The 27,915-nt window shown below is 44.8% G+C and overlaps 1 protein-coding gene across 1 annotated transcript; it reads left to right on the top strand.

Moving 5' to 3' along the window:
• The first annotated feature begins 380 nt into the window (after positions 1 to 380).
• On the top strand, positions 381 to 27,915 carry LOC309563751 (uncharacterized protein). Its single transcript, XM_082268348.1, has 4 exons — positions 381 to 455; positions 3,690 to 3,802; positions 17,330 to 17,444; positions 27,633 to 27,915. The coding sequence occupies exons 1-4, from the start codon at positions 389 to 391 to the stop codon at positions 27,815 to 27,817; spliced, it is 480 nt and encodes a 159-aa protein (XP_082124474.1). The 5' UTR covers positions 381 to 388; the 3' UTR covers positions 27,818 to 27,915.

The following is a 27,915-nucleotide window of genomic DNA, read 5'->3' as shown; positions in this document are numbered from 1 at the left end:
GTATGTAGTTCTTTACATCCCTATGAAGAATAATGAAAACCCAGGATGTTTTACTGACAGTGCTAGATAAGTATCACACAAGTTGTGGCAGACTGATCCTTTAAAAATAAGCAAGAAAAAGTTCACCTATCTATTGCTACACATTTAATGCAAACAGTGATCAAATCTGCAGAGATTCTTGTAAAAATCAGACGTTTTGCTGACACCCATATTGTATTCTGTACAGTATGTGTGTATTATGCAACCAATTTCTGCTTCAGAATAGACAACATAAATAATCTATCATGGGGCTGCATTACCAATGAGCACCTACAAAAAAAAAAAAAAAATTAAAGGAAAGTTGTCTTTTTTGTTAATATACATTCTTCTTTAAAGTGTTTTCAAGTTAATGGTAGTTTTTTCTTTTTTCTTTTTTTCAGAAAATGTTACAGGACTGTCCATCAATAAAACTGCAGGTAAACCAGTATAATTAAGAAATGCTGTGATGGTGGAGTGGAGTACACGTTCTCCTAGAGGCAGAAGAGCATTAAGCACTTCTGTTGGAACCCTTATCTTCTGAGGGTCCTCAAGAGGGAACCAATTGCGCTTCCATTTCATTGACATTCCCTCTAGTTCTCTAGAATCACCAAGCACACAATACTCAAAAATCATCCAGCTGCGCTTGGTTGTTACTCTACTAAAACACTCAAAATCCACTCAAATAGTGCTTGCAAAAAAGTTAGCTGCTGTCATAAGACATAAAATGTCTCAAAAATGTCAACCCGGACAAATGTAAAATAACTAACATCTAGACAATATGTGACAATATGTAAAATTTAACAGTGCAAAGAAACATATATAAACACATATGACTCCCACTTATATTTAAGTCCAAATAGTGATAGTGTCCAGTGGCACTATACTAATATAAATGACAACATTAAGTGCCACATCAGGTGTTAGCATCAATACAAGTGTCTTCCACCCAAGTATACCAAAATCCTCACACCGCACAAATAGAACCAAGATAAGCATAATCCACTGGTAGGTCTCCCATCGGCAAACTGTTGACACTAGCATGACCTTATTTTCTCATATAATGAAGTAGAGATGCAAAACTAGTCCATAGGAAAGAACAGGGAAGAGCCTCCCACAGTGTAATGCTGTTTATTTAATAAATTCATAAAAAAGCCAATGCACACAATGTTTGTACGCAAATGATCTGGAGGAGACTTGGAGTCCCTGGTTTCTGAGTTTACTTCAAAGTGGTCCAAATTACACAATTACTGTAATATCCTTTTTTACATTTGATACTACTCTCTTATGGGTGCTACTTGAATCATACAGCTGTTCACGGGTGGACACCTGAGGCGCTCCCTTGGCTCCCACCCAAATCAAGACCCAAAACCCTCGAGCCCCCTGATACGCCATACTTTGACCATCTGGCACTCTACTAAACATTTTAGCAAACTTACTTTGCCACATTTACCCTTACTACCACTTCTGGGAAACCCATGCTTTCTCCCAGGCTTTGAATCGCCAAGCAAATTCTATTGGTGGACATCCAACGAATTTTGATCTTTGAAAATATCTGTTATGACACAGCACTGTCACCTAACCAAATTACCATTATTTGCTGTATTCCAACGTAATCACCTGTCCACCCATATAGCCCATTCTTATGTTTTCAAGTGGGAGAACGATCTTAGAAGTACCAAATCCGAGGAGGATTGGCTACAACTTTGGTCCACATTTACCTCTTGTACTATCAGTATGATATCTACAAAATCTGCTATGAAGATACTCACCCAATGGTACATGGTTCCTGCCAGATTTGCCCACCTCCACCCTTCACACTCCCTATTATTATGCTTCCTCCCTTTCCTGGCCAGCCAGGCTGCATTCTCGGATCCAGGATCTGGCATTGGGGGGGCTCGCAATTTTTTTTTTTGGCCCGAGTCCCCCTTGAATCCATACCAGACCCTAAAGATAACTTGAAAAGGACAAATTCTGCTTCCATTTTAGAGCTTCACTTTCTATGAGACAATTTCAGGACTCTAATGGTCAGTAACCAGCTCTCCAAAGCAGTCACAGGTTCTCATTATTGTACAGAGAAAATTGTTTGTGCATCTAGTTCTTTACACCCCTATGAAGAATAATGAAAACCCAGGATGTTTTACTGACAGTGTGAGATAAGTTTCACACAAAACGTGGCATACTGGTCTTATGAGAATGAGCAACAAGTTCAACCATCTATTGCTAAGATTCTTGTGAAAATCAGACGTTTGCTGACACTCATATTGTATTCTGTACAATATGTGTGTATTATGCAACTAATTTCTGCTTCAGGATAACCAGCAATATGTGTTTATTATGTATACTATGTGCAAATATACATTCTTCTTTAAAGTGTTTTTTCAAGATAGTTTTTTTTTTTTTTTTATTTTAGAAAATGTTAGAGAACTGTCTAACAATCATGTTACAGGTAAACCAATATACAAACCCGATTCCAAAAAAGTTGGGGCACTGTAAAAATTGTGAATAAAAACAGAATGCAATGATGTGGAATTTTAAAATTTCAATATTTTATTCAGAATACAACATAGATGACATATCAAATGTTTAAACTGAGAAAATGTTTTATTTTAAGGGAAAAATAAGTTGATTTTGAATTTCATGGCATCAACACATCTCAAAAAAGTTGAGACAAGGCCATGTTTACCACTGTGTGGCATCCCCTCTTCATTTTATAACAGTCTGCAAATGTCTGGGGACTGAGGAGACAAGTTGCTCAAGTTTATAAATAGGAATGTTGTCCCATTATTGTGTAATACAGGCTTCTAGTTGCTCAACTGTCTTAGGTCTTCTTTGTCGCATCTTCCTCTTTATGATGCGCCAAATGTTTTCTATGGGTGAAAGATCTGGACTGCAGGCTGGCCATTTCAGTACCTGGATACTTCTTCTACGCAGCCATGATGTTGTAATTGATGCAGTATGTGGTCTGGCATTGTCATGTTGGAAAATGCAACGTCTTCCCTGAAAAAGAGAACGTCTGGATGGGAGCATACGTTGTTCTAGAACTTGGATATACCTTTTAGCATTGATGGTGCCTTTCCAGATGTGTAAGCTGCCCATGCCACACACGCTCATGCAACCCCATACCATCAGAAATGCAGGCTTCTGAACTGAGCGCTGATAACAACTGTTGCTGTGGGGTACCACTGGATGTGCTATGCCTGTTCCTCCAAAATACTGTGCTGGGTTGCTGTGCGGCACCGTGCTCTCCATCACAACAGGCTCCCACGAGAAGTGGTGTTTGTGTGTGGGCTGTCATGTGGGGCTCTCTGGATTCCCATCTGGTCACTTCCTTCCGGTCAGCGGGGTAATGCTGGATAGCTGGATGTTAACAGTGCCATGGCATGCTTAGGATCACAGGCATGTGCAGGCAGTAGCACCGAAATATTTCGCCCAGAAGCCACGTGGGCTTCTTCAGGGTAGAGTGAGTGTATGTTTGGCACATTGATTTGTTCAATATTGGTTGGGGGGGGGGGGAAGGGCACTTCTATTTTCGTTTTAGGTGAGTCAGTGCTCCTTGTCAGGAAGACATTAGGGTCATCAAAATCCTGCCTGTGTTTTTAACTTCATTTTTTGATCTATCTAAATTTCTTGACATTACCTATAATCTTATTTTCTTCTCTTGACGTTTATAGATTTTAAACAGATTGTGAAATTAACCAACTGCTCAGTGCCTCGGGTACCAAACAATGGAGGATTGGTGTGTGTTTATTTTGACAACTATTACTGCAAACCAATGTGTAATCAGGTATTTTACTTTATTAATATTATTTTTAGTGCTGTCAAAAATGGTTATTTTGAATATTTCTTATACAAGAAATCAATTTCTGTCTTTTAGTTCACATTTTGTTGTCATTATGTTACAATTTTTAGGATTGTATTTACAATACAGATACAGTATTTCCTATGCTGGTTCGTCTTCTAGTGGCTATCTGTATTTTAGATGGTGTGTTGCTGATAGTTTTGAGATGAAAATAACTACAGGATAAGCCACCTATAACAGTGTAAATTTGCTGTCCCCTCAAAATAACTCAACACACAACCATGAATGTCTAAACCCCTTGCAACAAACGTGAGTACTAAGTGAAAATGTCTAAATTGGGCCCAATTAGCCATTTTTCCTCCCCAATGTCATGTGACTTGTTAGAGTTGCAAGGCCTGGGGAGCAGATGTATTAAATTTGTTGTTATCGTTCTAACTCTCTCATACTGGGCATAGGAAGTTCAACATGGAATCTCATGGCAAAGATGTCACGTACCTGATCCGAAGCCGGAGTGTAGAGAGGGCTCCCCCTTGCGGCTAGGTGCAGAGCACCCCTGGAAGTGGGACAGGGAGTGCTGTGCCCGAAGTTGCACGGGTTGCCGGTTGGGATGACCAGATGGAAGCAGGAACAAAGCTTGTTGTGAAGTTCCAAGCAGGTCCGGAACACTTTGGCAAGCCAGGCAGTAGCAGGATGCAAACAGGAACAGACTGGGAGTATGCTGTAGAGAAGTCAAGAGCCAAGCCGAGGTCAAGTATAGGAGCAGACAACAGGAAACCAGGAGTAAGCCAAGGGGTCAGGAGCCAGGAGAAACAACGTCAGACAGTCCGGGTCGGCAACAGGGAATCACGATCAGCAGGTTACAAGGCACAGGGAACACGGGAGGCTGTTGATCATCCAGCAACTTGTTGTTGAGATTGCTGGCTTTAAATAGGCCGTTTAGCGCCAAGCGCCATTACGCATTTGCGTATGCGCGTGCGCATTGGCGCACGCACATTTCGGACTGCGTTCGCCCGTGATTGGGCGCGCATGCGTGTTCGCGCCAATGCGCAAATTCGCTGATTAGCAATGACATTGGTAGTGCCCTGACAGTGCCCCCCCCCCCTGAGGGGCAGCCTCCGGATGCTCAAGTAAGATCGCTTTTCAGGGAATCTGTTGAAGAATACTCGCAGGAGTCTGGGAGCATGTATGTTCTTCGCCGGTTCCCACGAACTCTCCTCAGGTGCATAGCCTTTCCATTTTATCAGGTACTGAACCTGCCTTCCTCTTTTCCGGCAATCCAAGATGGATTCAATCTCGTACTCAGTTTCTCCATCTACCGTAACAGGAGGTGGAGGCAAGTCATCTCTTCCAGGAAAGGGGCCAGGATTTGCAGGCTTTAGCAGGGAGACGTGGAAGACTGGGTGAATCCTGTATGTGCTTGGAAGACAAAGTTCAAACGCCACGGGATTGATCATCCTTTTGATCGAAAAAGGGGCCAATGAACTTCGGACCCAGCTTTCTGGATGGGCAGGACAACTTAAGGTTCACTGCGGAGAGCCACACTTTGTCTCCTACCTTCAGAGCTGGACTGTCCTTCTTCCTCTTGTCATAGAATTCCTTGTAATCCATTTGTGCTTTTTGCAAAGTTTCCTGTAAGAGTAGGAAGTTTTCTTGTATAAGGGCTGTCTTGGACGGCAGGTACAGTAGCTTCGGGCATAGGTGTAGGCAGAGAAGATGGGTGGAATCCGTAGTTCGCCCAGAATGGAGACTGATGAGTGGAGGCATGGATGGAGTTGTTATAAGCGAATTCCGCACATGGCAGTAAGACTGCCCAGTTGTCCTGGGAAAAGGTAGAAAAGCAGCGGAGGTATTGCTCCAATGTCTGGTTAGTTCTTTCAGTTTGGCCATTAGTTTGAGGGTGGTAAGCTGAAGACAAGCAGACCTGGATGTTTAGGACCTTGCAGAGCGTCCTTCAGAATCTGGAGGTAAATTGTACCCCACGATCGGACACGATACTGCCGGGTAGACCATGTAGCCTTAAGATCTTTCACAAAAGTGTGTGCCGTGTCCATGGCCGAAGGAGTACCTATCATGGGCAAGAAGTGGGCCATTTTTGATAGGCGATCCACCACCACCATGATTGTGGAGAATCCGTCTGAAGAGGGTAGATCTACTATGAAGTCCATAGACAACATTTCCCATGGCCGACTTGGGACAGGAAGTGGTCTTAGTAGACCCCAGGCTTGGACGTGGCTGCCCTTGTTACGAAGGCAGGTTGTACAGGAGCTCACGTAATTTTGACAGTCCTGCCTTAAGTTTGGCCACCAATAGGCTCGTTGGATTAGTTCCAGAGTTTTGCGGACCCCGAAGTGGCCAGCTAGTTGGTGATCGTGGCATGCTTTAAAGACTGAGAGTCCGGTTTCCTGAGGTACAAAAATCTTGTCCTTGTGCCAAAAAAGTTTTCCTCGTTTCTCGAGTGAAGGGATCTCAGGAACAAAACATTGGGCAGAGGCTGATTCCAGGGTAGACCTAAGGTCTGGTTGCATTAAGAGAAAATTTTGGGAGGACAGGATAGTGCTGGGGGTGGTATCCACAGGGGTTTCAGGGAACATCCGTGAGAGAGCGTCCGCCTTCCCGTTTTTGGAGCCCGGACGGTACGTGAGATGAAAATTGAATCTTGAGAAAAATAATGCCCATCTGGCTTGTCGAGGTCTCAAACGTTTGGCCGATCTGAGATATTCAAGATTTTTGTGGTCGGTGAATATCATTATCGGATGTGCTGCACCTTCTAACAGATACCGCCATTCTTCAAAAGCAGCCTTAATGGCCAACAGTTCCCGATCACCCACATCGTAATTCCTTTCAGGTTGGCTGAGCTTCTGGGAGAAAAAGGCAACTGGGTGAAGCATCACCTTGGGTCCTTGGCGTTGGGAGAGAACTGCTCCTGTGGCCACTTCTGAAGCATCGACCTCTAGGACGTAAGGCAAGGCTGGATCTGGATGTTGTAACACAGGGGCACAGGTAAACAGGGCTTTGAGCTTGTCAAATGCCATCTGAGCTGCTGAGGACCATTGAAAACGGGTGTGTTGCCGGGTCATTTGGGTAATAGGAGCAATAATGCGAGAAAAGTCCTTGATGAACCTCCGGTAGAAGTTTGCAAAACCCACAAACCTTTGGATGCCTTTCTTGTCTGTGGGAACAGGCCACTCCAGGATGGCAGATACCTTTTGAGGATCCATTGCCACTCCATCTGTTGAGATGATCAAGCCCAGGAATTGTATAGACGATTTTTCGAATTCGCACTTTTCTGATTTTGCATAAAGTCCGTGTTTCCTTAGAGTAGCCAGTACCTTCCTTACATGCATTCTGTGCAGTTCCAGGGTGGCAGAAAAAATAAGGATATCATCCAAGTAAACAATGAGAAAATTGTCCAAAAATTCTCTGAAGATATCATTCACTAGGTGTTGAAAAGTGGCCGGGGCATTGCACAGCCCGAAGGGCATGACAAGGTATTCGTAGTGCCCGAAGCGGGTTCGAAAGGCAGCTTTCCACTCGTCGTCCTCTCGGATCCGTACCAGGTTGTAGGCCCCTCGCAAGTCTAGTTTAGTGAAAACTCGGGCGGTACGGAACCTTTGAAAGAGTTCGGGAACGAGGGGAAGAGGGTACCGATTTTTAATGGTAATTTTATTTAGGTCCCTGTAATCCACACATGGCCTGAGAGTGTGATCCTTCTTCTCCACGAAGAAGATCCCAGCTCCTCCCGGGGAAGAAGGACGAATAAATCCCTTCCTGAGGTTCTCATCAATATATTGACGTAAGGCTTCAAGCTCTGTTTCTGAAAGTGGAAAGATACGCCCAAAGGGAATTTCTGCACCGGGCAACAGTTCAATTGGGCAATCATAGGGACGGTGAGGTGGTAGTGCGTCCGCTTTTTTCTTGTCAAAGACATCCAGAAAGTCGTGATAAACAGAAGGGACCTCTTGGCTGGCATTAGAAACAGGTTGAATGGAGAGACAGCTTGTAGACTGCGGGATTCCAGATGGCATACAGTGTTGGAGGCAGTACATTGATTTGAAGGAGACCTCCCCTTTGAGCCAGTCTATCTGTGGGTTATGTGCCCGTAACCAAGGAATTCCCAAAATTATGGGAAACATGGGTGAAGGAAGAACATTAAAGTGAACGAACTCCTGATGGTTGGGGCCAGTTGTGGAAAGGATGGGTAGGGTTTCCTGAGTAATGGGCCCTGATCTGGGCGTGGTGCCATCTGCAAGGTGGATCTCTAGTTTATGGCCTTTAGTCTGAAGCGGGATATGAAGGGCCTTTGCTAGAGAGATATCCAGGAAGCAACTGCAGGCTCCGGAGTCAATGATGGCGGGTAGCTTGACTTCCCCTTCCGAAACCTGCAAAGACACAGAGAGGACTAGGTGAGTTGGGGAAGGTCCCGGAATCTGGAGATGCATGCAGCTGGGAGAAGGAGCCTTACTTGGTCTCACCGGGCAGTTGCGAAGGAAGTGTCCATCTCCTCCACAGTAAAGGCACAGGTTTGCTTGTCGGCGACGAAGTCGTTCAGCAGGAGTTAAAGCTGCGCGGACCGCCCCAATCTGCATCGGTTCGTCAGGGGGAATCGGACTGGCAGCCGTGGGCAGTGGTGCCGGAGTTGGCGGAACTTTGGGCAGCATCCAAGATGGCTGAAATAATTGTGCACGTTCCGACTGACGCTCCCGTAAACGTCTGTCCAGCTGAATAGAAAGCTGAATGAGACCTTCCAATGTGGTGGGGGTCTCTATTCTTGCGAGTTCATCCTTAAGGGTCTCGGAAAGGCCTAGCCGATACTGATATTTGAGGGCGGCCTCATTCCAACCCGTGTCTGCAGCCCACCTACGAAAGTCCACGGTATAGTCCTCCACAGGGCGTCGGCCTTGCTGTAACTTGTGGAGGGTTGCCTCGGCAGTGGCTGTGCGTTGTGGGTCATCATACAATTGACCCAAAGAAGCAAAGAAAACGTCTATAGAGTTCAAGGCAGTGTCTTTCTGTTCCAACAGATGGTGGGCCCATGATTGGGGTTCATCGGATAATAAGGAAATAACAAATCCCACTTTAACTGTCTCTGAGGCAAAAGTTCTAGGCTGTAGAGCCAGATATAGCAGGCAAGCGTTTTTAAACGACTTGAATTTCTTGCGGTCACCAGAGAAACGTTCCGGAGTGGGTACCCTCGGCTCAGGGGGAGGAGCCATCACAGCAGGTGCTGAGGGTCCTGAAGCTGAAGGAGCGGAGGCGGAGACTGCAGCGGATGGACCAGGGGTTGCCGGCAAAGATGGTGCTGACAGGTTCTGGAGGCGACCTTCTATCTGGAAGTAACCATCTTGGAGGTTCTTAACCGCTTGGGTTAATGCTGTTACTTGTTGACATAAAGCTTCCAACGGGGAGACACCTCTCTCAGCTTCTGTCATGGCTGGATGATACTGTCACGTACCTGATCCGAAGCCGGAGTGTAGAGAGGGCTCCGCCTTGTGGCTAGGTGCAGAGCACCCCTGGAAGTGGGACAAGGAGTGCTGTGCCCGAACTTGCACGGATTGCCGGTTGGGATGACCAGATGGAAGCAGGAACAAAGCTTGTTGTGAAGTTCCAAGCAGGTCCGGAACACTTTAGCAAGCCAGGCAGTAGCAGGATGCAAACAGGAACAGACTGGGAGTATGCTGTAGAGAAGTCAAGAGCCAAGCCGAGGTCAAGTATAGGAGCAGACAACAGGAAACCAGGAGTAAGCCAAGGGGTCAGGAGCCAGGAGAAACAACGTCAGACAGTCCGGGTCGGCAACAGGGAATCACGATCAGCAGGTTACAAGGCACAGGGAACACGGGAGGCTGTTGATCATCCAGCAACTTGTTGTTGAGATTGCTGGCTTTAAATAGGCCGTTTAGCGCCATTACGCACTTGCGTATGCACGTGCGCATTGGCGCACGCACATTTCGGACTGCGTTCGCCCGTGATTGGGCGCGCATGCGTGTTCGCGCCAATGCGCGAATTCGCTGATTAGCAATGACATTGGTAGTGCCCTGACAAAAGAACTCTCTGAGGATCCGAAAAAATGAATTGTTTCTGTACATAAAGATGGCCTTGGCTATAAGAAGATTGTAATGACCCTGAAACTGAGCTGCAGCATGGTGGCCAAGACCATACATACAACGGTTTAACAGGACAGGTTCCACGCAGAACAGGCCTCACCATGGTCGAACAACGAAGTTGAATGCATGTGCTCAGGGTGATATCCAGAGAGTGTCTTTGGGAATTAGACTTATGAGTGCTGCCAACATTGCTGCAGAGGTTAAAGGGGTGGGGGTGTCAGCCTGTCAGTGCTCAGACCATACGCCGCACACTGCATCAAATGGGTCTGCATGGCTGACATCCCAAAAGGAGGCCTCTTCTAAAGATGATGCACAAAAAAGCAAGCAAATAGTTTGCAGAAGACAAGCAGAGTAAGGACATGGATTACTGGAACCATGTCCTGTGGTCTGATGAGACCATAATAAATGTATTTGGTTCACATGGGGTCAAGTGTGTGTGGCGGCAACCAGGTGAGGAGTACAAAGACAAGTGTGTCTTGCCTACAGTCAAGCATGGTGGTGGAAGTGTCATTATCTGGGGCTGCATGAGTGTTGCCAGCACTGGGGAGCTACAGTTCATTGGAGGAAAAATGAATGCCAACATGTACAGTGACATACTATAGCAGAGCATGATCCCCTCCCTTCAGAGACTGGGCCGCAGGGCAGTATTTCAACATAACGACCCCAAACACACCTCCAAGACGATCACTGCTTTGCTAAAGAAGCTGAGGGTAAAGGTGATGGACTGGTCAAGCATGTCCCCAGACCTAAACCCTATTGAGCATCTGTGTAGCATCCTCAAACAGAAGGTGGAGGAGCGCAAGGTCTCTAACATCCACCAGCTTCAGTGATATCGTCATGGAGGAGTTGAAGAGGACTCCAGTAGTGACCTGTGAAGCTTTGTTGAACTCCATGCCCAAGAGGGTGAAGGCAGTGCTGGAAAATAATGGTGGCCAAATAAAATATTGACACTTTGGGCCCAATTTGGACATTTTCACGTAGGAATGTACTCACTTTTGTTGCCAGCGATTTAGACATCAATGGCTGTGTGTTGAGTTATTTTGAGGGGACAGCAAATTTACACTGTTATACAAGCTGTGCACTCACTACTTTACATTTATAGCAAAGTGTTATTTCTCCAGTGTTGTCACATAAAAAGATAGAATAAAATATTTACAAAAATGTGAGGGGTGTACTCTTTTGTGAGATACTGTATGTGAGCATCATCCACTATTATTTTGTTTATTGTAAGGTGCTGTTTTTCTCATTTTATTTATGCATGTCAGAGCCATCTTTACATTTTTAATTTAGCTCACAAACTTTCTGTAGCTGTGATGTCGGGTGGGGCTATATAAATCTCAGGATCAGATAGAGAGAAATAAAAACCATTTGACAGGTAAACCGGCTTCCATATATGTGTTTCAACTGTGCGTTAGGCTTTTTTTTCCTAGAGCTCAAATAATATTAGCTAATGCATTTTTGAAACATTAAAAAATTATTTTCTCTTACGTCCTCCGACAGTCGCCGCCCATTCACATAGTCTTCACTTATGGGTATTGACTTCATCTCCACAGGAGTTTCTAGGCATAAGACTTGTAAAAGAACAATAAATCTACATAGTCACTCCCATGGGGGCTGTCCTACTAGTCCAATACCCCCCTGCAATAGCCAACCCAATTCAGTTTGTCTTCTGCCTAGCTTAGGAGTGGATAGGCTTCCCTGTGCTGGGGCTACTGTCTCAGCCTTCCTCTTTTCCTTATGATTTATTTTCTGGAAATTTTCTTTTTTCTTTACATTGCTAGCTGTTTCTTTCGTCAGCGCTAGTTTAGTTAGATCTTCGGTTGAAGATGACGTTGCGGAGCTGGGAATCGGACTGTCCGTCCTGGTTCTCCAGGACAGAGGGTCAGATTGAATCCCAGCCTGCCATCAAGCATTTCACAGGCTATGTGTTCGCCCTGGCCTCATAAACGACCCATCCCTGTCCCTCAGGGATGCAGCCATGTGAGGTGGCTACCTCACTGGACACAGCATAGGTTCGTCCGTGCATTCCTAGTGTCCTGCATTTTTGGCTGGCGGCACTCCCCTGCCATCTGAGGGTGGGCGGTTTCCCGCTTGATCTGAGGCACCCCACGCCATCGGTACAGTTTGGGGTCGGCAGTCCATGTGTGTCTGTGGTGTCCCCTGTGTCTGTGCGTTTTTGGGCTCCCTGTTCCGGTCCCTGTGGGGGCGCTTTTCTCTCACAGCTGCGCTGTGTGGGGTGTTTGGGGGTCCCTATTCTACATGTCACTTAGGGTGCTTGTGGATGCAGACATTTGCAGCGACCGCTGAGTGTTAACACACCGCCGGTCCGCCATTTTTAATGTGGGCAGCATGTCTGGCTTCACTGTGGGCGCTCTGGCAGCATGCTATGTAGTGTATTTTCGCGCCGACCGGCGCCATCTTGTGTGTGGCAATGCGATCGCTCCGAGCACATGTCGGCGGCCATCTTGCTGAAGCCTCCCATTAGTTTACATTGACATCCATTTTCCCTTGGCCTGCAGCCTGGCTCAGCCTCCAGCGGTGACATCACTTCCTCCTTTTTCACAGGAGAGTCCGAAGGAGCTGGTAACACCTTGTGGGGTTCTGTCCTGCTGTTCTTTTTCCTGCCTTGCCTTGTGTGCCTTTCCTGGTCGGTTTTGTCCCTGTGGGGGTTCTGTATATTATGTGCTGGGGAGGGCTCCGCAGCGCACTTAAAGGTCCAGGTTCTAAAAAAAAAAAAATAATAATTATTTTCTGCTATGGAATCCCAGGACAGCTAATTCCCGCCAGCCTTGGTGGGGGATTCAGAGTCCTCTGCATCCTCTAATCAGACTGATTTGGCTGCTATTGTGGCAACTTTGGTGTCAAAATGGATGTGCTGATGTCTGAACGTGCTGCTAGGAAAAGGCCTAGGATTTCCTTTTCTTCTGATTCTGAGTGTGACATGGTTGCTGTAGGTAGCGTGGCTCTTTCAGGGTCTCGCTCTTCTCAGGACCCGCAAGAGTCTGAGGGGGAGGCGGAGGTCGCAGGGGTGGATGACCCCCCCCCCCCCCCGGGTCACCCAAGGAACGCGCAGCTATGGATGAGTTGATCCTAGCAGTGAAGGAAACACTACATTTGGAGGATGAGCCCACTCCTCCGGGCGTTGTGTCCTCTTTTGGAACACACAGGACCCGCAAGACGGCGCAGGTTTTTCCTTGCCCCACGGAATTTCACCATAAGGTGACTGAGCTATGGCGTAATTTGAAGCACACCTTCGTGGTGCCTAAGAAGTTTCAGCTTCTCTCCCCTTTTGTGGCTACTACGGCTGTGTGCTGGTGTGTGTCTCCTCAAGTGGACCACTCGGTGGCCAGATTGAACAAGTCTACCCTGTTGCCCACTGAGGACTCCCCGGTGTTTCGGGATCCTACTGATAGGAGACTGGAGTCTCTTGCCCTTCATGCCTATACGGTGGCGGGTTCCATGCTCAAACCGATTTTTTCCTCTGTAATGGTGGCTCAGGCGGTGGCGGATTGGACCACGGTGCTCAAACGCACTCTCGTGGCTGACTCTGCCCCTGCCACTACTGTGGCCATGGTGGAGCAGATTCATGGTGGGGTCATGTATTTGTGCGATGCGGCTCTGAATGAGGCCCCATTGGCAATACGCCTGTCCAGTGTCGCTGTGGTTAACCGTCGATCTGGTTGAAGTGCTGGTCAGCTGACTAGAAGTCCAGGAAGACGGTGGCTGACATCCCCTATGCGGGATCTCGCCTTTTTGGAGAATCCTTGGACAAATTGGTTAAGGGTGTCACGGGGGGTAAGAGCACTTTGCTCCCCCAGAATCCCAAGGGCAAGTCTTTCCGCGGTAAGCGGGGCCCATCCTTTAAACCTACTCAAGGGTCCTTTCGTGCCTTCAGGGCGCAGGACAAGGGGAAACCCTTCAAGGGCCAAGATAATCATAAAAAGCCCTGGTTTGGCAAGCAGAAATCCGGCCAGGCCGGTGCGGCAGCTCAGTCCGCCTCTGCCTGAAGGGGCGCCCTCACCCGTTACAGGGGTATGGCGACGTTTGCGCGGTTTCCTACAACCTTGGCTGCTCCGAATCCCGGACAGGTGGGTTCAGGAAATCATTCGGTCAGGGTACAAGATCGAATTTCTTTCAAGGCCGGCAAACAGATTCTTTCCCTCAAATCTTCATTTGACCCCAGGGCGGTTACATGATCTGCATCAGGCGGTGCAGGATCTTCTCGCTCAGGGGGTGATTGTCCCGGTGCCTCTTTGGGACAGGTTTCGGGGTTTCTATTCGAATCTGTTCACTGTGCCCAGAAAGGAGGGCAAAGTGCGTCCGATTCTGAACTTAAAAGCGTTGAACAGCTTCGTGCGCGTTCAAAAATTTTGCATGGAGTCACTCCGTTCAGTGGTGGCCTCCCTGAATCCGGAATTCGGAGATCCTGGCTTCCATAGACCTGAAGGATGCATATCTGCACATCCCCATTTTCGAGGGTCATCAGAGGTACCTCCGTTTCGCTATCGCGGAGGATTATTACCAGTTTGTGGCGTTGCCTTTTGGTCTCGCTTCGGCTCCAAGGGTTTTTACCAAAGTCTTGGCGCCTGTTCTGGTCCTGTTGTGGGCACAGGGCATCACGGTCTTGGGATACCTGGACGATCTCCTGTTAAGATTGAGTGCCAGTCAGGACCTGCTGCGCGATCTGTCCACTACGGTCCAGACGCTTCAGGAGTTCGGTTGGACGATCAACGTTCAGAAGTCGACCTTGTCGCCTTCTGTTTGTCTCCAGTATCTGGGGATGGTTCTGGACTCTGCTCAAGCAAAGGTGTTCTTGCCGGAGGACAAGCTCCGGACTCTGCAGAACGAGGTCAGGTCCCTCAGGGACAACGAATCCTCGTCACTCAGGACCTGTATGCGGTCCCTGGGGTTGATGGTCTCAGCCTTCCTGGCGATACCATTTGCCCAGTTTCACACGAGATCTCTCCAGGCGGAGATCCTCGCCAGGTGGGACAGACTGCCTCAGTCCTTGAACCTGAGGGTGTCTGAGTCACCAGACCAGAATGGATCTCTTGTGGTGGCTTCAGTCCCCGGCGGTGTCGGACGGAAAATCCTTCCGGCCAATTCTGTGGACAGTAGTGACCACGGATGCCAGCCTGTCGGGCTGGGGTGGCGTCCTGGGCAACCTGTCTGCCCAGGGCAACCTGTCTGCCCAGGGCACCTGGTCGAAGGAGGAATCCTCCCTTCCGATAAACATTTTGGAATTGAGAGCAATCAGGCTGTGCCTGCTCCATTGGTCGGAACGTCTCGAGGGCCGTCCTGTGCGGGTGCAGACGGACAATGCCACTGCGGTGGCTTACATCAACCACCAAGGGGGCACCAGGAGTGCCCGGTCGGCCCAGGAGGTAACCGGTATTCTGTCTTGGGCCGAGACTCATGTCCCGGCATTGTCGGTAGTTCACATTCCGGGTGTGGAGAACTGGCAGGCCGACTATCTGAGCTGCCAGACCTTGGACCAGGGGGAATGGTCCCTACACTCCGAGGTGTTTTCAAATGCTGTGTGCGAAGTGGGGATCCCCGGTTGTGGATCTGTTTGTGTCTCGGCTGAACCACAAGGTGGAAAGATTTGTGGCAAGAACGCGTGATCCTCTGGCAGATGCCTCGGATGTGCTGGTGGTGCCCTGGCGTCAGTATCGTCTGATATATGCCTTTCCTCCGCTTCAGCTGCTGTCCAGGTTCCTTCGCAGGTTGGCCTCGGAACCATCACTGGTGATTCTGGTGGCAGCAGACTGGCCTCGTCGGTCTTGGTATGCGGACATCATTCACCTGGCCATAGAGCCTCCATGGCGACTGCCAATGCGAGAAGATCTGCTGTCCTAGGGACCGATCTTCCATCCTGCTTTACAGTCGCTGGCTTTAACAGCCTGGCTGTTGAAAGCCAGGTCCTGAGAGACAGGGGTCTCTCCTCGGAGGTCATTCCTACTTTGATCAGGGCTAGAAAAGCCTCTTCTGGTAAGATTTGTTACCATACTTGAAAGCTTATTTTGCCTGGTGTGAGTCCAGGGGTTTCTCTCCTCGTTCTTACTCTGTGTCGAGAGTGTTAGCTTTCCTCCAAACTGGGGTGGACCAGCGCCTTGCGCTGGCCACGATTAAAGGTCAGGTCTCTGTCCTGGCTGTTCTTTTCCAATGCCCTGTGGCATCTCATTCCTTAATTCGCACCTTTATTCAAGGTGTGCGGCACTTGGCCCCTCCTAGGAAGGAGCCTTTGCCTCCATGGGACTTGGACTTGGTTCTGTCCGTGTTACAGAGTTCCCCGTTTGAAAACACCAGGGAAATCTCGTTGCCTATGTTATCAAAAAAGGTGGCTTTTTTGGTGGCGATCACCTCTGCTCGCAGGGTGTCTGAGTTGGCAGCCTTGTCTTGCCGCTCACCTTACCTGGTGGTTCATAGGGATAAGGTGGTCTTGCGACCTAATCAGTCCTTCCTGCCGAAGGTGGTTTCGGAATTTCACCTAAATGAGGACATTGTTTTGCCTTCGCTTTGCGTGAATCCCAAGCATCCTAAGGAGGTTGCTTTACATGCCTTGGATGTTGTCCGGGCGATCATGGTCTACCTGTCGTCGACTGAATTCTTTCGGAAATCAGATTCTTTGTTTGTCCTTCCTGAGGGACCTCGGAAGGGTTTGGCTGCATCTGCAGCAACCATTGCCAAATGGATCAGACACACCATTGTACAGGCCTATTCGTTGCGGGATCGTGTTCCTCCCTTCCCTGTCAAGGCGCACTCTACGAGGTCGGAGGACTCAGAGAAAGGAATTTTACGGTAAGATTTTACAAAAATTCAGTTTTTTCTTTTAATATTTAGTGTATAAACCCCAAAACAGTGGAGAAGTTTTGTCTTCATGTAATGTACAAAGATAAAATCTATAGCAACACTTAAGCTGGCCATAGATGGGTCGGTATTCTACTAGTTCAGCAGAAATGTGGCCATTCCCGCTAGAGAGAAGTCAAATTATGGATCTTCTTCTCTCAAACGGAAATGTTGGAAATATTTTAATCAGTCAGCGCATACAGCTAATCCGCTGCGGCACTGATCAATGTATTCTGACAGTGGCAGAGTCCCTGCTGTCCGAATACAGTAGGGCAGCAGGGAGGGTTCCTTCAAATTTGTGGATGGGGAAATCCTTTTTTTTTTTTTTTTGATCCGCTAGCTTGGCAATAAAAAAAAAAGAAACAAATTAATCTATGGCCAGCTTAAGAGACTTTCCAACCTATTTAATTCACAGACCCAATGTGGCAAACCATTGCAGGCAATAAGAAATAACCATTCATTAGTCCTAGATAAATGACTCATGAAATAGAAATCGTAGGTACTTACATAACATTGCCGTTTACACTGTACTAATGTATGAGTTTTTAAAACTTCACTCAAGGGTTATGACTTCGCTTTTTTGAGAAGGAGCAGGCTATATGAGGAATGTGGAAAAATAACTGCCTACACTTGGACAATTCAGTATATCGGAGGTTCTCGGCTAGCAGAATGCATTGGTAAGTTGGTGGAATTAATTGTTGTTCCGCATGTGAAATATGAAAAGAAAAACAAATAAAAAATAAATAGCATTTGACACGTTACCCCATAAATGCTTAGTCCACAAATTGAGCTCTGTTGGTGTATATGTAAATGGATACAGGGGTGTGTCCAGAGGGTAATGATAAATAGTGCATCTTCTGAATGGTCTGAAGTTATAAGTGAGGTACCCCAGGGCTCTGTCCTGGGACCAATTTTGTTTAACTTGTTCATAAATTATATAGAGGTTGGGATAAATTGTTCAATCTCAGCATTTGCTGATGATACAAAGCTAAGCAGGGCAATCATTTCACAACAGAAGAAAACAAGTTTACAGGAAGACCTCTATAAAATAGAGGGGTGGGCAAACACTTGGCAAATGATGTTCAATGTTGGGAAATGTAAAGTAATGCACTTGGGGGGTAAAAATATGAATGCAAGCTACATGCTAGAATCAAGGATGGAAAAAGACCCTGTGGGTCCTAATTGATGACAGACTGAGCAATAGCATGCAATTACAAGCTGAAGCAAGCAAGGCCAGCAGAATATTAGCATGCAAAAAAAGGGTATTTACTCAAGAGATAAAATGTTAATTATACCACTTTATAATACTCTGATTTGGCCACATCTTGAGTATGCCATCCAGCTCTTGTCAACAGTCCACAGAAAGGATGTTCTGGAACTGGACAGAGTCAAGGGAAGGGCAATGAAACTAATAAGGGGGCTGGAGGATCCCAGTTAGAAAAAAAACATTAACTTTATTCTCCCTGAAGAAAAGATGCTTAAGAGGGGATATGATATTATTATACAAATATCTTAATGATGATTCCAACATCAGGAGGAAACTTTTCAGTCTCAGGTCACTCAAGAAGACACATTACCACTCAATGAAGTCGGATAAGAAGTGACTTAACATTAAACTGTGTAAGGGGTTCTTTACTGTTAGAGTGGTAAGGATGTGGAAGACGCTTCCACAATCGTTGGTTTCAGAGGGAAGTGTCACTAATTTAAAAATACTCTTAGATGGGTTTTTTTTTAACACATTATACAAGGATGTAGGAACCGGTAGACACACACACACACACACACACACCTGGATGGACTGATGTCTTTATTCAACCTTACTAACTATGAAACTATGTTGGGTTTTATCACTTTTGCAGTTCAAAAATCTGTGGTGTTCCAAAGTGAACGTCCACTGAACATACTGAATTAGGTGATGTTTCAATACCCAATCATGTGCAAGAAAAAAAAAACTTCCATTTAATTTGCTAAATGAACCGCCTCTAAATCAACCCCATTGTGCATGTGCAGCCATATGTAAATACATTAAAGAGGTTGTATAATGATTTAGTAGAACTTAACCCATTAAAACAACTTATGCTCATCTGGTTCTACCCTCTCGCTCTTAACCGCCTTAGCGGTATCCCCGAGCGTGACTCGGGGTAGGAATTTTCTGCTATTAGCGGTATCCCCGAGTCACGCTCGGGGTGAATGGCAGAGCTATGCAGACAGCGCAGCGGAGCTTCTCTTACCTTATCCTGGCGATCCAGCGATGAGCTCTCATTGATGTGACCGCCAGTGAGATCTCCGCCACTCGTCTGTCGGTAGGAGGACTTCCTAGTTCCGTTCCCTGCAGCAGCAATGCTGCATGGGAGCGGAACTAGGGAGGGAAATTAAAAAAAAAAAAAAAAAAAACGTTGCACAAAACACATAACACATTTTATATTATATATATGCATATATATATATATATATATATATGCATGTGTATATATATATATATATATATATATATATATATATATATATCTATACATATATATATATCTATACATATATATATATAAATATATAATTATATTATGTATTCGATTATAATTCATGCGTTATGTATATATATATGCATATATATATATATAATATATAACGCATGAATTATAATCTAATAATAATATAATTTTATTATATATATTATATATTATATATTAAATAATAAAATAATATTATTGATTCGATTATAATTCACTTGTTTGTGTTTCAAATTTATCACATCTGGGATGTCTACTAGAGTCTTATTTTGGTCAGGTTTAAGTCAGTAATTACTAAGAATTGTAGGCCTATAATACATAACGCCAAATTTCCATGAAAAGAATTGTACCGCTTTTGGAACAGAATTCCTGACAGAATCATACCGCCAGGGAGGTTAAAGAACTTAGGAAAATCTTATCTTTTTCTGTATGGTACAGCATTTCCTTCTTTCCGGCTTAGGTTAAAATTATATAGCTCCCCCCCACACACACACACACACACACACACACACACACACACACACACACACACACACACACACACACACACACACACACACTGACTCCTGGCGTAGCCACGTTACACGCTACACATTACACACCCCTTGAAGCAGCACATTAAGGAGTGTTAGTAAATACAATTCTCTGCACAACACCAAATGTGATAAACCGCTACAAATAAAAATGTGTAAAAGGTCCATTCTCCAAATCTATTAAATGTTCCTGAAAATCACTGAACTCCTCACATAAAACCATAAATATATCTTAAATAGTACTGTGCAACATTATTCCATCATCAAGAAACCAATATCTGTTACAAGAAATGTGTAAAGAATAGTGCAAATACTCCAATGTTGTGACCAATAAATATTACTCTACCAATACACTATATATGCATATATACAATAAATCCAATGTGTACAATATTCAGAGATGTGAAAATGAAAAGAAAAAATGTAAAAGTCCATAAGTGTATGAGTGTGAGATTTCCATCACCAAGTTATTCCAAACCAACTCAATTGCTATCTACTAAAAAGAAGCCTACATTTCTCGCTGTAAACACTCTTCAGTAAATACCACCACCATTCACTATCGACGCTCACCTTAACACATTAACCTATTTGGCAATATAGGTCACAATGTGCTTTCCCCTTTAAAGGGTCTTAATTGGCTGCTTCTGGTATCCAGACACCAACTCTTGACTCCTTCAGTATATCCAATGATGTGAGGGAAACACAGCAAGATATTTTCACCACCAATAACTCCCAAAAGGAATAGAAATTATACACATTGTTTTACCGCTTAAATTAGCAATAGTATTTTATTAAAACAAATTAAAATGCACTCATAAAATTAGTGCACTAATAAACACTGACACTGGTTGCACTAATACAGCTCAAACGGGTTAATTAACTGCCACTGGTCGGTCACTAATGCATCAGTGACCAGTGGCAATACATTAACCCCCTCATTCTGCATAATACAAATACCATTGGTAATTAACCTCCCCTCAGCCTCAGTCTCCCCCCAATCCAAAGAGTTAATGATGGCATTCAACTTACTGGGATTAACAGTGCTTGGTTCTTACTTGGCACGGCGGCTCCTCCAGGTCACAGCTTCGGCAAGCAAACCCTCTGCTCCTCTCATCTTGGTCCTTTGAAATTTCGCGCTCTGGCCGGCGGCTGTCGTCACTACAAAGCCCCTGTCACGTGGGTATCTCCGCTGACAGGGAAGTGAAGGTTCCGCCCCTGTACTGGCCCTGCTCTGCTGTTTCCGACCTTCCGGAAATGGCAGGTAGCGGCGGCCATCTTTGATGTGGCAAAATGCCGCGAAACCCCAATTTTGTTCTCTTGGAACCCTAGGGTTCAGCGGAACACCAATTGGGAAACGCTGGTCTAAACCGCTGGCAACAAAAGTGAGTACACCCCTAAGTGAAAATGTCCAAAGTGTGCCCAATGTTTCACAATTTTGTGTGGCCACAATTATTTTCCAGCACTGCCTTAACCCTCTTGAGCATGGAGTTCATGAGAGTTGCATAGGTTGCCACTCCTCCATGACAACATCAAGGAGCTGGTGGATGTAAGAGACTTTGAGCTCCTCCGCCTTCTGTTTGAGGATGCCCCCACAGATGCTCAATAGGGTTTAGATCTGGACACATGCTTGGCCAGTCCATTACTTTTACCCTCAGCTTCTTTAGCAAGGCAGTGGTCGTCTTGGAGGTGTGTTTGGGGTCGTTATCGTGTTGGAATACTGCCCTGCAGCCCAGTCCCTGAAGGGAGGAGATCATGCTCTGCTTCAGTATGTCACAGTACATGTTGGCTTTCATGGTTCCCTCAATGAACTGTAGCTCCCCAGTGCCAGCTGCACTCATGCAGCCCCAGACCATGACACTCCCACCACCATGCTTGACTGTAAGCAAGACACACTTGTCTTTGTACTCCTCACCTGGTTACACATGCTTGACACAATCTGAACCAATTAAGTTTATCTTGGTCTCATCAGACCACAGGACATGGTTCCTGTAATCCAAGTCCTTAGTCTGCTTGTCTTCAGCAAACTGTTTGTGGGCTTATTTGTGCATCATCTTTAGAAGGGGGTTCCTTCTGGGATGACAGCCATGCAGACCAATTTGATGCAGTGTGCGGCGTATGGTCTAAGCACTGAAAGGCTTACCCCCCTACCCCTTCAACCTCTGCAGCAATGCTGGCAGCACTCGTACGTCTATTTCCCAAAGAAAACCTCTGGATATTACGCTTAGCACGTGCACTCAACTTCTTTAGTCGACCATGGTAAGGCCTGTTCTGAGTGGAACCTGTCCTGTTAAACTGCTGTATGGTCTTGGCCACCATGCTGCAGCTCAGTTTTAGGGTCTTGGCAATCTTCTTATAGCTTAGGCCATCTTTATGTAGAGCAATAATTCTTTTTTCATATCCTCAGAGGGTTCTTTGCCATGAGGTGCCATGTTGAGCTTCCAGTGACCAGTATGAGAGAGGGAGAGCGATAACCAAATTTGACACACCTGCTCCCCATTCACACCTGAGACCTTTTAACACTAACACATCACATGAAACCGGGGAGGAAAAATGGCTAACTGGGCCCAATTAGGACATTTTCACTTAGGGGTGTACTCACTTTTGTTGCCAGAGGTTTGGACATTAATGGCTGTATCTTGAGTTATTTTGAGGGGACAGCAAATTTACACTGTTATACAAGCCGTACACTCACTACTTTACATTGTAGCAAAGTGTCATTTCTTCAGTGTTGTCACATGAAAAGATAGAATAAAATATTTACAAAAATGTGAGGGGTGTACTCTTTTGTAACATACTGTATATAGCATGGCATATAAAGTGCATAACATTAGTGCAGTCCATTTCAAAAGTGCATCTACTGTATATCAAAGTGTATAACAGTTCATTCTCCAGCTGTGATGTGACAATTATAACCACTTGCTTCCAAATAAAGTGCCTCTCGTGTGAATATATATAGTATAAACAAAGTTGTGTACTTTCACCTTCTTGTGCTCCCAGAACTCTCACCTTAGTGAGTAACCAAATTAGAAACATAGAAACATAGAATGTGTCGGCAGATAAGAACCATTTGGCCCATCTAGTCTGCCCAATATATCTGAATCCTATGAATAGTCCCTGGCCCTATCTTATATGAAGGATAGCCTTATGCCTATCCCATGCATGCTTAAACTCCTTCACTGTATTTGCAGCTACCACTTCTGCAGGAAGGTTATTCCATGCATCCACTACTCTCTCAGTAAAGTAATACTTCCTCATATTACTTTTAAACCTTTGCCCCTCTAATTTAAAACGGTGTCCTCTTGTGGTAGTTTTTCTTCTTTTAAATATGCTCTCCTCCTTTACCGAGTTGATTCCCTTTATGTATTTAAAAGTTTCTATCATATCCCCTCTGTCTCTTCTTTCTTCCAAGCTATACATGTTAAGGTCCTTTAACCTTTCCTGGTAAGTTTTTTCCTGCAATCCATGTACTAGTTTAGTAGCTCTTCTCTGGACTCTCTCTAGAGTATCTATATCCTTCTGGAGATATGGCCTCCAGTACTGCGCACAATACTCCAAGTGAGGTCTCACCAGTGTTCTGTACAGCGGCATAAGCACTTCTCTCTTTCTACTGCTTATACCGCTCCCTATACATCCAAGCATTCTGCTGGCATTTCGTGCTGCTCTATTACATTGTCTTCCCACCTTTAAGTCTTCTGAAATAATTACTCCTAAATCCCTTTCCTCAGATACGGAGGTCAGGACTGTGTCAAATATTCTATATTCTGCCCTTGGGTTTTTACGCCCCAGGTGCATTATCTTGCACTTATCCACATTAAATTTCAGTTGCCAGAGTTCTGACCATTCTTCTAGTTTTCCTAAATCCTTTTCCATTTGGCGTTTCCCTCCAGGAACATCAACCCTGTTACATATCTTTGTGTCATCAGCAAAAAGACAAACCTTACCATCGAGGCCCTTTGCAATATCACTTATGAAGATATTAAACAAAATTGGTCCCAGTACAGATCCCTGAGGTACCCCACTGGTAACATGACCTTGTTCTGAATGTTCTCCATTGACTACAACCCTCTGTTGTCTGTCACTCAGCCACTGCCTGATCCACTCAACAATATGGGAGTCCATGCTCAATGACTGCAGTTTATTGATAAGTCTTCTATGTGGGACAGTGTCAAAAGCCTTACTAAAATCTAGATATGCCATGTCTACTGCACCTCCACCGTCTATTATTTTAGTCACCCAGTCAAAAAAATCTATAAGATTTGTTTGACATGATCTCCCTGAAGTAAACCCATGTTGTTTTTCATCTTGCAATCCATGGGATTTAAGATGTTCCACAATCCTATCCTTTTAATAGGGTTTCCATTAATTTGCCTACTATTGATGTCAGACTCACTGGTCTATAGTTGCTCGATTCCTCCCTACTACCTTTCTTGTGAATGGGCACGACATTTGCCAATTTCCAATCTTCCGGGACGACTCCTGTTACTAATGATTGGTTAAATAAATCTGTTAATGGTTTTGCCAGCTCACCACTTAGCTCTTTTAATTTTGGGTGTATCTCATCAGGACCCTGTGACTTATTTGTCTTCACTTTAGACAGCAATCTTAGAACGTCTTCCTCTGTAAAGACACATGCATCAAACGATTTATTAGTCATCCTTTCAAGTGGAGGTCCTTCTCCTTCTTTTTCTTCTGTAAAAACTGAACAGAAGTATTCATTAAGGCAGTCGGCTAGCCCTTTATTCTCTTCTACATACCTTCCGTCCTTTGTTTTTAATTTAGTTATTCCTTGTTTTAATTTCCTTTTTTCATTTATATATCTGAAGAATGTCTTATCCCCCTTTTTCATAGAGTGAGCTAGTTTTTCTTCTGCCTGCGCTTTAGAAGTTCTTATAACTTGCTTGGCCTCTTTCTGCCTAATCTTGTAGATTTCCTTATCTTCATTGCTCTGGGTTTTTTTATAAGCTTTTTGATTACAGTGCTCAGGGCGACGTTTCCCCAATCCTGGCCTGGTTGAAGATCTATCAGATGTATTTGGATATTCCTTGGGAGTGGTCCCTTTAAGGCTCCGTTCACCATGCATAATCCATATGTTCGGGTAATGCAAAATGGCCTCCTATAGTGTAGTAGTCAAAATCAATAAAAAAAAATAGTAACACTTACATTCAGATCAATAAAAAACGATTGGTTATGCAAAAACACAAAGCAGCATACAGATCTCTGACATCACTTCCGGTCTAGGAAAATAGCCACCATATGTTTTTTAATGGAAACCCCAACAGAATTGTCACCACACAATTTTCGGGCTCCACCAGATAAATGGCATCTAACCTAACCAATCCAGTTCTCCCGATGAAGTAATGTGTTGTGACACAACGCGTAGGGAATCCTGGACCAGAAGAGATGTTGGAGATCTGTATGCTGCTTTGTGTTTTTACATACCCAAGCATTTTTATCGATCTGAATGTGTGTTACTATTATTTTTTAAATAAACATATTGATTCTAACTTCTACACTATGGGTGGTCATAATATTATGGGTGATTGGTGCATCAATCCTTAACTTGCCATAAAAGAGTTTTAATAGAAGCCCTTATTGACCCCCAGTAGCTACAGGAACTGTGGACTCAACATCAAAGATCACAGCAAAAGATTCCTAGACCACCTCTGTAGTGAAATTTAAGGACGAATTGCTCCACGTGCCTGCATCAAACCATGTTGTGCTCCCAAGAATATGTAAATATTTAAATGAACATACGGTGAATCCAGAAAGTATTCACAGTGCTTCACTTTTTACAGCCTTTTTCCAAAAATGATTACATTATTTATTTTTCTCAACATTCTACAAACAAAACCCCATAATGACAACGTGAAAGAAGTTTGTTCAAAATCTTTGCAAATTTATTAAAAATAAAAAACAAAATAAATCACATGTACATAAGTATTTACAGCGTTTGCCATGATACTCAAAATTGTGCTCAGGTGCATCCTGATTCCACTGATCTTTGAGATGTTTCTACAACCTGCTTGGAGTCCCCCTTTGGTAAACTCAGTTTTTTGGAGATGATTTGGAAAGGCACACACCTGTCTATATAAGGTCCCACAGTTAGCAGGGCTTTTTCAGAGCTAAAATCAAGCCATGAATTCCAAGGAATTGCCTGTAGACCTCAAAAGACAGGATTGTATGGAGGCACAGATCTGGGAAAGAGTACAGAAAAATGTCTGCAGCATTAAAGGTCCTAATGAGCACAGTGACCTCCATTACCCGTAAATGGGAGAAGTTTGGAACCACCAGGACTCTTGCTATTGTGGGTCGCCCAGTCAAACTGAGCGATCGGGGGAGAATGGCCTTAGTCAGGGAGATGACCAAGAACCCAATGGTCATTCTGACAGAGCTCCAAAGTTTCTCTGTGGGGAGAGGAGAACCTTCCAGAAGAACAACCACCTCTGCAGCACTCCACCAATCAGGCCTGTATAGTAGAGAAACGGAAGCTACTCCTCAGTAAAAGACACATGGCAGCCAGCCTGGAGTTTGCCAAAAGTCACCTGAAGGACTCTTAGACCATGAGAAAAAAAATTCTCTGGTCTGATGAAACAAAGATTGAACTTTTAGGCCTAAATGACAAGTGTCATGTTTGGAGGAAACCAGGCACCGCTCATCACCTGGCCAATACCATCCGTACAGTGAAGCATGGTGGTGGCAGCATCATGCTGTGGGGATTTTTCAGTGGCAGCAACTGGGTACTGGGATATTAGTCAGGATTTTGGGAAAGATGAATGCAGCAATGTACAGAGACATCCTTGATGAGAACCTGCTCCAGAGTGCTCTGGACCTCAGACTAGGGCTAAGGTTCATCTTCTAACAGGACAACGACCCTAAGCACACATCCAAGATAACAAAGAAGTAGCTACAGGACAACTCTGTGAATGTCATTGAGGGGCCCAGCCAGAGCCTAGACTTGAACCCGTTGGAATATCTCTAGAGGGATCTGAAAATGGCTGTGCACGGACGCTCCCTATCCAACCTGATGGAGCTTGAGAGGTCCTGCAAAGAAGAATGGGAGAAACTGCCCAAAAATAGGTGTGCCATGCTTGTAGCATCATACTCAAAAAGACTTGATGCTGTAATTGGTGCCAAAGATGCTTCAACAAAGTATTGGGCAAAGGATGTGAATACTTATGTACATGTGATTTTCTTTCGTTTTTTATTTTTAATAAATTTGTAAAGATTTCAAACAAACTTCTTTCACATTGTCATTATGGGGAATTGTGTGTAGAATTTTGAGGAAAATAATGAATTTAATCCATTTTGGAATAGAGCTGTAACATAAAAAAATGTGGAAAAAGTGAAGCGCTCTGAATACCGTAGCTTGGCCACTTTATGGCATTTTTTGTTTGCCACTGTACATGAGTCAGAAACAGGCAGTATTCTTAGCTCTGTGTCCAGAATGGAATAACCATTCTGAACAAGGGTCTTCAAACTATGGCCCTCCAGTTGTTCAGGAACTACAATTCCCATCATGCCTAGTCTTGTATGTGAATGTCAGAGTTTTACAATGTCTCATGGGATGTGTAGTTCCGCAACAGCTGGAGGGCCGTAGTTTGAGGATCCCTGATTCAGAAGGACAGCAGGCAGTGTTTCTTTTAATTGTGAATCAACAGATTTGAAGCTCTTATTGCTGTGCTTCCTTTTATGACAATATCTGACAGGTCAGTCTCCTAGTCAAAGGGAAGGGATTGCAGTTTCTCTGCTCAGCGTTCATAGTGGAAACATATTTTCCGTTAGAGACAATGGCGCACAGTGGTAAAACACATTTATTTTGTTCCAGCTTCAGATATCCTGGTGAGTGGACAACCATCGGCCTATTTCAACAAGACAACATGTCTAGAAGTTGTTTCGGACAAGAAAAGAAAACAGGAACATATAGATGAGTTCATAAGAGCACTGAAAGAAAGAGGCATAGAAAAAAATCACAACAGAAATCTGGATTTTGTCGCTTGTGGAAAATGCTAAACGGATTAAATAAAATGTGATTTTGGAATGCCTTTTTAATTTTCTGATTTTTGGCAGCCCCCTGCTTAAATTTTCAATTAATGTCTGCTTGCTAACAA

This window comes from Pelophylax lessonae (genome assembly GCF_965119305.1).
Source record: "Pelophylax lessonae genome assembly, chromosome: 9".
In the NCBI taxonomy this organism is placed as follows: Eukaryota; Metazoa; Chordata; class Amphibia; order Anura; family Ranidae; genus Pelophylax; species Pelophylax lessonae.
Note: the sequence above shows the minus strand (reverse complement) of the source record. Positions and strands in the feature narration are given on the sequence as shown.

Coding starts and splice junctions, on each gene's coding strand:
- LOC309563751 (XM_082268348.1), top strand. CDS start 389: ATGGTAGTTTTTTCTTTTTTCTTTTTTTCAGAAAATGTTACAGGACTG. Junction 456..3,689: donor GTCCATCAATAAAACTGCAG/GTAAACCAGTAT, acceptor TGACGTTTATAG/ATTTTAAACAGATTGTGAAA. Junction 3,803..17,329: donor GCAAACCAATGTGTAATCAG/GTATTTTACTTT, acceptor ACTTCACTCAAG/GGTTATGACTTCGCTTTTTT.